This window comes from Leptosomus discolor, chromosome 2 (assembly GCF_034619465.1).
Source record: "Leptosomus discolor isolate bLepDis1 chromosome 2, bLepDis1.hap2, whole genome shotgun sequence".
Lineage (NCBI taxonomy): Eukaryota > Metazoa > Chordata > Aves > Leptosomiformes > Leptosomidae > Leptosomus > Leptosomus discolor.
The window spans coordinates 110,084,274-110,096,410 of NC_141392.1; the positions used below are offsets into that span (position 1 = coordinate 110,084,274).

General features: G+C 38.1%; 1 protein-coding gene across 3 annotated transcripts in view; it reads right to left on the reverse strand.

Annotated features, from left to right (window-relative positions):
- KIDINS220 (kinase D interacting substrate 220) overlaps positions 1-11,924 on the reverse strand; it is a 73,812-nt gene extending 61,888 nt beyond the window's left edge. For all 3 annotated transcript variants that reach the window (XM_086482507.1, XM_086482506.1, XM_086482505.1), the window contains exons 1-7: positions 11,817-11,924; positions 6,846-6,944; positions 5,380-5,478; positions 3,793-3,891; positions 2,717-2,818; positions 2,167-2,265; positions 1,035-1,232 (exon numbers count right to left, since the gene is read on the reverse strand). In XM_086482507.1, coding sequence (XP_086338633.1) covers positions 1,035-1,232; positions 2,167-2,265; positions 2,717-2,818; positions 3,793-3,891; positions 5,380-5,478; positions 6,846-6,944; positions 11,817-11,924 — 804 coding nt within the window. The remainder of the gene's footprint in view (positions 1-1,034; positions 1,233-2,166; positions 2,266-2,716; positions 2,819-3,792; positions 3,892-5,379; positions 5,479-6,845; positions 6,945-11,816) is intronic.
- Positions 11,925-12,137: the final 213 nt, after the last annotated feature.

The window sequence follows — 12,137 nt, forward strand, 5'->3', positions numbered from 1 at the left end:
TTAAATATTTGAAGTTTTGCTTTGATACGTGCCCGAGGTGAAATTTGCTTTCACATGCAACACTGCAGCTCAGTACAAAACCATCTAAGAAACGCACCAAGCTGACACCTGAAATATAGGAAAACGCATCCAAAAATCCTTTTAAAATTACAAGGCAAATATTATGAGGTTTTCCTCTCTTCTCTGCAACCCCAAGCAATACAATTTAGGGACTGGGAATTCAGTCTCAAAGCCATATTACTGCTCTGAAATAAGACACTGATCTTGACAGAGGCACCTACATTTAGGTATCTATCCACCTATAGCCCCAAGGGTGCAGTGCTTGGCCTGCCTCTGGCACTTCAGAAGAGCCTGCCTATCAAGAGGACACACTGCAGGCAGTCCAGGGCACCTGTATAAGCAACCAGGCAAATCCCTGAGTGGCTCGCAAGCAGATTGCCGCTCCGGTCGCTGCCCGCTGCATGCCTCTACTGAACAATGCAATCGCAGCTCAGGTACACAGCACACCTTTCAACAGCTACGTTTACATGTCTTAACCCAGAGCTGAAGTCTTCCTCCAATACATGCAAGTTTCCTAGTAAAAACTTTCATTGTACAAGAGAAAGGTAGAGGCTGAATTCTGGTTTAGGATATCCGCTGTGTTACAATTTTAACAGCACTACCACATGTATTAGCACCAACAACCCCAGAGCAAATCTGCAAGTTAGTTCACTAGTTAAGTCTTACGTTACAGATACAACAAATATGCAACCATAAATAACTTCCGTGCCCTATGGTAACTCATAATTCAAGAATCTCAAAGAAAAAAAGAGTAGTTTCCGTAGTTTATCCTTTACCTTCACACAGCAACGTTTGCCACTTTGCGTATTTGTAAAACAGCAATACATAAAAATACCCCTAGGTGGCAGAAAAATTAGAAAGCCTGAAAAAAATAGTGTACTCACAAATCTGCGTACACTGGTATTTAAATATATATATATAGATATATTTTTAATATATATATTAAAAAAAAGGCACAATGAAAATTTACTCACTCTATCAGGAATGTTCACATAAGTTCCAGCATCAAGAAGATCCTGCACGATTTCAGTATGTCCCTCCTTTGATGCAATCATCAAAGCTGTATTTCCATCTTTATCTGTTAAGTTTACATTTGGGTTCCTTTTCAGTATTTCTTTTACTGAGTCAGTATAACCACCCTTCACTGCTACAATAAGTGCAGTCATAGAATTCTTTAAACAAAAACAACAGATTTTATTGTACAGTGGATATAGAAATCGTCATTGTATCAGCAGTTTAAATAACAAAAGAACACTTACTGACATTGCTTTGTTAATCATCTTAATGTGCCTTCAACTTTATGTTTTAAAGTGTGCGTTTGCTAGGCTTTTTTTAAAAAAATAAACAAACTAAATACTACAGTAGAAAACACTTCAAATGCAAACAGTAAAGGTCAGTTCAGTTTATTTTAACTCCTGAACATCACGCGCACAGTCAAACACCTTTCATACAGGAACATAGTATTACCAAAGCACCCGGGACTGCCAATACCACTCACAAAGAGGTTTTCTGAAGAACTTCAGAAATAATCATATGAATACCAAAAGCTGTCCTAATTTTCCACTTAATTTTTACTGATTTTTTTTTTTATTTTGACAAGCATTTTAAGCATCTTAGACAACAACAAAAAAATCTGTTTTATTTAAAACAATATGCAGCTGAAAAATTATAAAAAATTTCCCACTTCTGAAAAGGCACAACAGACATTATTATTTTCAAAAGATGCTTTGTGTTTGATTTATTTTTCAAATAGCACTGAGGAATAAGTTGTTTGACGTATGGGGCCTGGGTACAAAACGAATTTTTAGCATTAACTTTCAGAGAACAATAATCTAAATTCATTTACAGCCATTAAAATTTGCACTTTACATAACAGTGTGTCAACTGTCAACTCGACTGCCTGGTTACATAGTATTTTTATTAAAAGGCAAAAAGATGTTTAAATAATCCTCACACACAGTTTGCAAACAGCTGGAAAGTAATATACTCCAACATCAACATTTTGTCTTCTTTCATGTATTTCTTGGTATTCGTATTATAAAATAAAACAGGACACACAGACGTATGTACCCACACCTTATCACTGGAAAACAAACGGTTACTTACAGCTCCTTCTTGATCAACATCAGCTCCCATCTGCAGCAAGTATTTCACACACTCCAGATGACCCTTCCTCGCTGCCCAAACCAGCGGGGTGGTTCCATACTGCAAAAACATTTATAATATTTTATCATATTGCTCTCTGTATTTAATAACCCCTACAATCTAGTACTCACCCCATACTTTATTGCTTTAGTTTTTACAAGGATATAATTCAGTCTTGTGAATTCACACAAGCATTTGAAAAGACATTTTAACTTTTTCTTTGTAGATGATAGCTGTAAGAATTACTTTTTCTATACAACCTAGGATAGCAAGGTTTCCAATAGCTTATAAAACAGAAATATGCTCCACTGAAATAAATGTTCACCTTCAGCATACTATGGGAAAACCTCTTCCAAGTATAATGACTTACTCCTGCACACTAATTCTAATCTCATGGGCAAAATAGAACAGCGGGTGTTTTTAAAATCAGACACTCAGATTTTTATTTTTTTTAATAAAACTTACAGGAAATGTATCAAGTATTAAAGAAAGGAAATATTATATAACTTACTTTGTCAGAGCAGTTCACTTTAGCTCCATGTTGCAGTAAGAGATGTACTATATCGGAGTGGCCCCGTCCTGCTGCCCAAATAATTGGATAAACACTGTATTGCTTAGAATTTAAAAAAAAAAACAACACATGAAATAAAATCATAAACAATATTGATCACAATGCTCCAAGAGACAATAAACCCATAGAAGAAGGAATAAACAGAAATAAATCTAACTACATATCAATTAACTGTTGCCTAGTACATTGTCTCAATGATACCTAGGAAGATGTCTACTCTTCTGAACAAATCTTATGGTTAGAAGTTTTATAACTCCTTAAACAAGGTTTAAAAATTCACATCCTCATCTTAACATAAACGTTTGTAATGCAAGACAGAAGCAACGGACAGCTCTGCAATACCCCTAAGCAATCAGGACCGCAGATCGGTCAGTCACATCATGCACGCAGAAGCTGCATACGCAAACCAGACAAAACCGACAATCAGAAAGGGAAGTCACTAGTGTTCTTCCCTGATTGTTCACTGTTGCCTCAAACACCTGAGAGCTGACAGTACAAACAAATTGTTCATTCAAGTTTCAACATGCCTGTACTTTAATATAAAAAGTTTATAAAATTAAGTAAATTTAAAAATCTTAAGTTTCTTAATTCTCTCTCACATGTATGGTACATAATCATATAATCTAGCCCACTAAAAAACTATTATGAAACAATTAAAACAAATTATTGTTTCTAAATTGCACATATTAGTTACTTCATCAACTTCCACAGAAGCAGAAAAATTACAATTGTTATACAAGTAGCATTAGATACACTACTTATCTTTTCTATTTTTTCCTCTCCTGCTAATTTGAATCTTATTAAGAACTATTCAGTCATTTGCTTTAATTAAAAAAAAATAAAATTAATCCAAAAACCAGTGGCTGTCATACAGATTATTAAAGCAGTCCCTTTATAAATGTGATTAATGCTATATTGCAAAAAATGCAAAATGTTTAATCAAGACAGTAAGATGAGTGTACAATTCAGGATTTTAAACATTTGGGAGGAGGGGGGTGTTTAAGACTAACACTTACCATTCCTGTGATGTTTGGATTTGCTCCTTTCTCAAGCAGCAGTTTAGCTACTTCGGTACGGCCTTTATATGATGCCCACATGAGGGCAGTCCACCCTCCCTGGCGGGCACAATTCAGAGAAACATAAAAACTGAAAAACACTCTTCAGAAACCTAATTAGTGACTTTCATTTCATTTTGTATTTGTCCTAAGACTGTTTTGCAAGTCCAAAACGTAGTAAGGACTGACTACACAACCTTACTCAGGACAAATAATAAGCACATGTATGAAAGTACCTATTTCCTGCTGTATGCAAAACTTGGGGGAGAATGTCATGTCCTAAATGTTCCTGAATTTGCTGCAAACACTCAGTTCAGACTTGAAGTGCATATGAATCCTATCACTGGATAAACAAACCAAAAAGAAAGCACTATCTTAGAACAAAAGTCTAGAATCCAAATCAATTAACATTGAGGGTTCAGTTTTGATTTGCGTAACAGCTGGCCTTCACCAAAGAACAATAAAATGACTTGCTTCTTCACAAAAAAGCAGCAAATCATGTATCCTCTTAAGGGAGTAACAAGAGCAATTAATTTCAAACTGCATTGGTGTGTTCATTTAAGCTTGTAAACCAGCAGACACTGAGGTTTCACTACCTCAGGCATTTGACAGGTCAGGTAACCAAAAGTAATTTCAAAATAACAGTATGGCTCTGATAACTGAAAGTACAATTTACTTCTCTTTTGGGGAGGTGTAAGATTCCTCTCAGACTGATACAAGCCTAGAAATCAACCACTGGCCATGTGGCTGTGCTTCACATCACCCCCATGAAAAAGCCAGATTAGTAGGTCACAGCAAGATGCCTCAGCCTTCACACAGAGTGGAACTTCAATTAAATGAAGCACTTGAACTCTCTGCTAGTGGTTTTCTATACTCTGAATTAAGCAAAACAAAATTAGTCCTTGAAGGTACCCAATTCCCTCTTAAGTCAAGGGAGACAAGACTATAGCTCTTCAGAGGCATCTAACCTTCTAATCACATAAGCAATTCCTGTAATTCTTTAAGTGGACTGGACTATAGCACCCACTTTTCCGTATGAAAAATTGGGCAAGATGAATGAAAAAAAAATCCAGGATATTGAGAACAAGGACTGCTATATCAATAACCATGGTTGTCTAGAGAAAAAGTAAATATGGATAGGTATCTTCTGGGAAAAGATAACATTTATTCTACCAGAATACCTTAAAAAATGCCACCACCACAAAAAAAACCCCTCCAACAAATCAACTCTCCCCCCAAAAAAACTCCACCCATACAAAACATACCCCAAAAACCAAAATGTTCTTCAGTTTAGCTTTTTTCCAAAGCAAATTAAGAGGAAAAAAAGCAGCCCTAGAAAACACGTTGCCTTTATCAACACTAAGGTAACCATCTTACAGCTGTAAAACCAGTATTTAAGTATATATGCTTTCCTGTTTCAACAGCACTGAGTACATAATTTAAGAATAAAAGATCTTTGGTTTGTTTTACAGAACTGAAAATGTCCAACTCCCAAAACCATTCTTCTTACTAAAAACTATTTTATTTTTACACTAGGACAACACATACCAAATCCCGATGCTCCAAACTGACATTATAATTGAGTAGCTCTGCTACAATAGCTGCATGTCCTTCTTTGGCTGCTGAAATAAGAGCTGTCCAGTTATCCTAGAAAAAGAGAAAATATTTTTAAGTGATATTCAATATTTCAAACACTTGAAAAAATAGGTAGTTGTGTTAACCCACAATAGCAAATTCACAACCCCTTAAAAAAAGCTGTCCTTTATAAATAAAAAAAGTAACGAACTTAGACTACCTGCTACCAGTTACACATACAAAAGTACAGATCAACAAGGACTCCAAATCTCCCCTCTCCTACCCAATATCCATTGCTCTCCATTCTTCAGTTCACTGCAGGTTAACTTCTGAACAATTTTATGGAGGAAGCAACACCTACAAAGGACTTGAGAATGAGGTCAAGACATTGAGAACCGCTAGGTGGGCATGAGATGGCAACCAAAACCACAGAAAATGGTGGTGGTCTGTCTCCACCTACATGTGGATGACAGCATCCGAGGGGCTAATATATGGGGGAATGTGGACCACAGCTTCATAGATATAAGTATAGCAACAGTTTATACAGTAACTGTTCTTCCTGTAAGTACAGGAACTGTAACATTCACAGCAAATGTAATAAAATGTTTCCAAAAATAGAGACCTTTTAAAAAAAAAAAAAACACAAACACAAAACACCAAGCCAAAAAGACAGGTTTCATACCAGACCTCCCCTGGATGTCTACACTGCTACAATTAAACTAAGCGCAGAAGGAAAAAGAAAAAGCCATAAGCAACATCCTTTTCCAGTTTATCATTCTTCATTGGAATACAGAGATGTTTCCAACTTTTTAACACCACCTCTGTCCTATTCACGCCTCTGGACATCTTACACCTAGAGTCAACCTCTTTCACAAAGGCAGGAAAAAGATTCATAAATTTGAAACCCTTCTCTGCCACTGTTCTAGCTTTCACCTGAAATAATCCTTTAACCTAAATTCTTCTTCCGTATTTATTGAAACACACCAAAATGAAGCCAAAAAAAACCCCCAAAAAACCAAAAAACACACCCACAAGAAAAACAACCAACATACCAAAACATCACTGAGATGAGTAAAATCACTTGGATTTCATCTTTGACGCTTTGTTTCTCTGTTTCATCTATCTTTTTATGTCGACTACTGCCAATCCTATCATTATAGCTTCCTAGTACTAATTTCCCAGAAGAAACACCAGCAGCATTCAGCAGAGACCCTCAGACATTTAAAACATCTTAAATATCCCTATTACTTAAGAAGAATTGAATCAGAGGAATGCAAAGCCAAGCAATTTTGGTGAAAGCTTCTCTTATATGTTATAATTTTCCACCTTTTCCCCCTACCTCCCCACCACACTAACCTAAATTCCTTTTCTCTGCCTGCCCCTTGAAATTTCCTCTTCCTCTGCTGTGAGGTACCATCACATAGAGCACTAATACTTACTGCATCTTCCAAGTTGCAATTAGCTCCCTTCTTGAGAAGCTCTTGGACAATTTCTAAATTGCCTTGCTCAGCAGCCAGCATGAGTGGAGTCTGGCCATTCTGAAAACAAAAAGATAGGAAAAGTGATGCATCGTCAAGTGATGTCAATGACTCGCATACACCGACAATTAAAAGCCAAAAACTACAGAGGAACATTAAGTTGTTTCCAGTTTTTAATTGCCAGTGAGAAGCGGTGAGGACGACTGGTTGTCAAACCACACAGTAAGCTTGCAATAAAAATGGAGAACATGATATTAAGCCTGTCCCATACGAAACAAAAAAAAAAAAAAAACAAACCAAACACGTCAGACATTAAAAAGCACTACAAAAAAAAGTTATGTTGTTAAATATCTTTCTTTCTGAATGATTTGCGCACTGAAGACACCTCTAATAGAGCTGTTATATTTTTACATCTGAAGTAAATCAGACCCATTGGTTAGAAATTAATAAATAAATCCATCTAGCCTAGGAACCACAATGGCCATCAAAACACACACACTGATTCAGAGCAACAGGAAGATTTGTTGCTGAAGTCTTGGAAAAAATAGTAAAGTTATACACCACACTTTCATCCGACAGTGTACCAAATACACACACCACCACCCCTGCCCTGTGCAGCACAGGTTCTTGACAGACAGCCTCATCTCAGGGAAGATGAGAGAGAGAAAAGCTGGTGTATTTGCCTTCACGGATGTTTTAAAAGTCAGTGACAATCTGTCACCCTTCCATCAGCCTATTTCTGTGTCAGCAGTTTCTAATATACAAGTGCTCTGCATGACGAAAAGTAAAACTTACTAAATTTGACAGTAAATGTGTTAATTTCAACAAGCCTAATAAACAAAGAGAATTTTTCCTGACCTCTCTTCTGTCTTTTCTCCATACCATATAGAAAACTTGAATTATCTCTAAATGATGCAAAAACTACATGTTAGGAGCCATATACCAGCAATTTCCCTGAAAATAACAGAAACTAATGCAGAACCAGAACACAGATCACTAATCTTCATTAGTAAAACAGTTAACAGTAAGATTAATAAAGAGCAGAAAGAACTCATCAAATATCTTTAGGTACAAAAAAAAAAAAATTTTTTTAAAAAAAAAAACAAACACACACAGAAATGCACTCATTCTTTCAAAGAAGGTTTCTGGTTCATCAGCTGTTTCCTAACTAGTCTGCACAGAATCTTCCCCATGAAATTATGGATAACCAACAGCATTACTCATGACAGAACACAACATCGTATCTAACTGCAGTTTTTTACAGGGAAAAATATGCTCTCATAGAGGTTTATGTTCTTATAACTGCACACTGTATACATCCAAAATTATACCTTTGCTTTTAGATCCTAAAGTATGTTTCGCATCAACAAGCAGTAGTAGGTCTGGTCATAAAAAAAAAAAAAAATGCTCAAAAAAATCAAGGGGAAGGAAAATACTACTTTCTAGAAGAACAGCTCTCTTTGGAGGAGAGAACAGTCGTAACTTTTGCTCTTTATGATGTGTTCTTTATACACAAGTTAATATTTCGGGAATGCACATGCCAAGTGATCCAGGAAATCATAGCTGGCCAACCTGACTGCCTTCTGTGATGACATCATTCGCTTGGTGGATGAAGAGCTGGGACACTGCTTATCACATCTCTTGCAAGGATTTAGACACTGTCTCCCACAGCATCCACACAGACAAACTAACGAAGCACAGACTAGATAAATGGACAGCAAGGTGGATTGAAACTGGCTGGACTGCTGGGCTCAGGGGGTTGTGATCAGTGGAACACCGTCCAGCTGGAGGCCAGTCACTAGTGCAGTACCACAGGGGTCAATACTGGGGTCCTGTTTAACCCCTTCATTAAGGACGTGGGCAATGGGACAGAGTGCACCCTCAGCACCTTCGCAGCCGATACAAAGTTGGGAGGAGTGGCTGATGCACCAGACACTTGTGCTGTCACCCGGGGGGGCCTCGACAGGCTGGAGAACTGGGCAGACAGAAACCTCATTGTACTGAGTGGAGGTGCCCAGGTTTTGGTATTGGGGGAGCTGTGTGGGGTCTCTGTAAACACAGGCTGGGACTGCGCTGTGCTGGACCCAGCCCATTCCAGCTGCCTCAAACAAACCCACCTCAGGACACAGGACCAGGTAATCTCTAGAGGAGGTCCTTTCCAAGCAGTGCTTTAGCAACACAAATCCCCCTATTTTAGCATGAGCATTCTTCTCATCCCTCTCTGAACAGTTTCACCATTATCACTGTGATCGTCTTCCACAGACATGTAACACAAACCAAACAAAAGCATCTCTGGGCAAGAGGAGGTTGTGGATGGGAAAATGATCCCCTCCTGTAAGAAGTGCCATACAGTTGTAGACTGGCTCCGGTGCTCCTACAGATGTAAAACTTTTCCACAGAGGTACTGAAAAAAATCCTTCCCTTTTTGCTAGGAAATTCTCCAATATAGTTTCAATGTTTTAGCAAATCATGAAGATTTCATCAACACAGAAACAAGCTTGTATTTCTCACAAGCATATCAAGTACTGTGTATCTGTACATCACAGCTAAGTCTAAGTATTGGATTATCCAAATTATAAAGGGGCAAACTTGCATCTTTTTAGGGAAATCAGTGGCATTACCTTACAGATTAGATTTCTTTCAGTCTGTGGGAGAACAGAAGACACAGAAGGTACTTCACAGTCAAAAGCAGAAAAGCAGAAAGGAAGGCACATCAAAGGAAAGTGAAGGCTGTTAGGATCGCAGTGTATCACACAAGGAAAGCACCTACCATTAGCTGTTAAGTAATCAATGTATCTGGTATGAGAGAGAAGAATGCACAGGACGCACAGAGCAAGGCAGAGAGGCTCGAGACTTGCTCCATCTAACTGAAACTGCTGGTGTGAATTCAACAAAACTATCCATACACAAACTGACTGGAACATCTCAGATTTTCTGGCAAGTGATCTCAGTCAAGATATAAAGCGCTGGTAACAATGAGGTCGATCTTACCATTGGAAAAGTCACCGCAGCCTGGGAGGTCCTGGCACCAGCAAACCTTGGCTTGCCAGCAAACTTTTTAGACCTACTCTGCTGGCACTCCTGGTTTGGAATTCTGCTTTTACACAAGAAGAAAAGATGTCTTGGCAGGTGCAAAAGTGGAAACAGAACTGCACTCAATGCCACTGAATTCCAATCAAGAGCTAGCATGTAAACAAAACTCCTCTCATTAATACGTATGAACAGTCACCCCCCTGCCATGGGTTTAAAACTGACGCAAACCATGCATGTCTCCAGAAATTATCTTCTCCAACGCAATATATCAGGAGACTGAAAAAAATGAAGTATCAGGGAAATGATCTCTGAAAAAAACGCAGTTAATGAAACCCAAGAGTGCACTTAGTCCCACCAAGAAGACAAGAAAAATTTAGAAAGGAAGGTGAAGGCAGGGACACTGTTGATAAAGTCCATACCGACTATCCATATGATTTCGCCCATGTTGTTGAGAGGAACTACCAGCAGAGGGAACAGACAATCCCTCTTCTCAGCTATACAGCATGCCAGGTGGTGAGGTTCATGTGTATGCTCTGAGACTTAAAATTCTCCCACCTCAAACACCTCAGCATATGTACATACAGAGCACGAAATGAATGTGCCGACAGTGAAAGAAAACTGTCTTAATTGAGACCAGATCTAGTAACTACAGTAAGGCTAAATTCTGTACATTGTTTTCACATTTGCATAATTCTTTTTGGTTCTGAGTAATATATGCCATTTGACTTCTTTCCAAAAATATTATTTCCATCTTACGCAGGTTTAAAAAAATAATGCAATAGAGCATGCATATTCCAAGACTTATCAAAAAAAAAAAAAAAAAAAAAAAAAAGAAAGGGAAAAAAAAAAGATATGAACTGGAAAGCCAGCTTTCCATACACTACAAGGTGAGTAAAAAAACTGCCTGGACTGTCAGACTCAATGAGCAATGGCCAACTGTTCACAGTAACTGGTGCCCAGCTGGGAGGGTTTGATTTGGGGCTAACAGTGTAGTATCTTCATCAACACCCAGAACCATGAAACAGAAAGTGCTCTCAGCAAGTTGACAGACTGCCCCAAGCTATGGAGAGAAGCTGATATGCCAAATTAAGTCAATAGTGCATCAAGATAACCTGAATTTTAAACATCATGCAAAACAATGTAAACAGTCATTAGCAAGAGACATTTGCATGAATCAAACCTCTCCAGAAACTCTCAGGAATCTTTAGTGCAGTACAATGAAACCGCAGCACATTCGCTTAAATTGCTGGTAGGGATATGCTCAAATCAGACTAAATGCCATGACAAAGCAGAAGCAGAAGCTAACCATTATCACACTATCCCAGGATTCCAAATAACCCACATTTAAACTCCCCTAGTGTGTATCAAGACTTTCTATACAATCCTGGTGAAGTCATTTAATCCTCCTGGTTACATCTAGACTTACTTTGTGGATACATAGCTTTTCTTCCAGGTGAGCACCTGCTTGGAGTAAATGACAATATATGCACCTATTTGGATCATACAACAAAGTTTCTCTTGCCTGGAAACCAGGATATGGGGAAGAGTTGTTACCATCCCAAGTTTCACCCCAAAACGGACAGGGCAAGAATGCACATGCAGCTGGATCCGTGAACTGAGAAACAATTCCTAGCCGCAGAAATACAGGTATAACCTCCATTCACAAAGTAAGGACGGAGCCACATCTTCCAGCTCAGAACAGTCAGAAAACAAACACAATGAAAGATGCGGAGGTGCTGACAGAGACCGAATACTGTGTTTGGTCTGTGCAAAGGTAAGCAATCACTTGAAAATAAAACTGAAATTTCTGTATTAAATAACCAGCGTGATCTCACTAATTATTCATTCTGTAACCAATAAGCTGCAATATGAAACTGACCTTTCAAAAAATCATCTTACCTCATTTCTCTCATCTACATCCCTGCATTTCTCAAGAAGAGCTTTCAGAGCAGGAACATTTCCTTCTTCTACGTAGGTCAACAGACTCTGACTCATCAGACTTGCCATCTTCGTCCAGTAGTTAAAATGCTTCTATAACAAATCTTACCTGTGTTTCAAGAAAGGAAAAAAAAAAAAGCATAAGTAAAGGCTGAGAGCTAACTTTGACATTAGGAAGGACGAATTGTACATGCCAATAAGTTACTGGCTGGGTACTAACACCAGCCATTCTCCTTCAACTAAACGCTGTGGAGACTTGTGTATTGAAATGCACATTTCAAC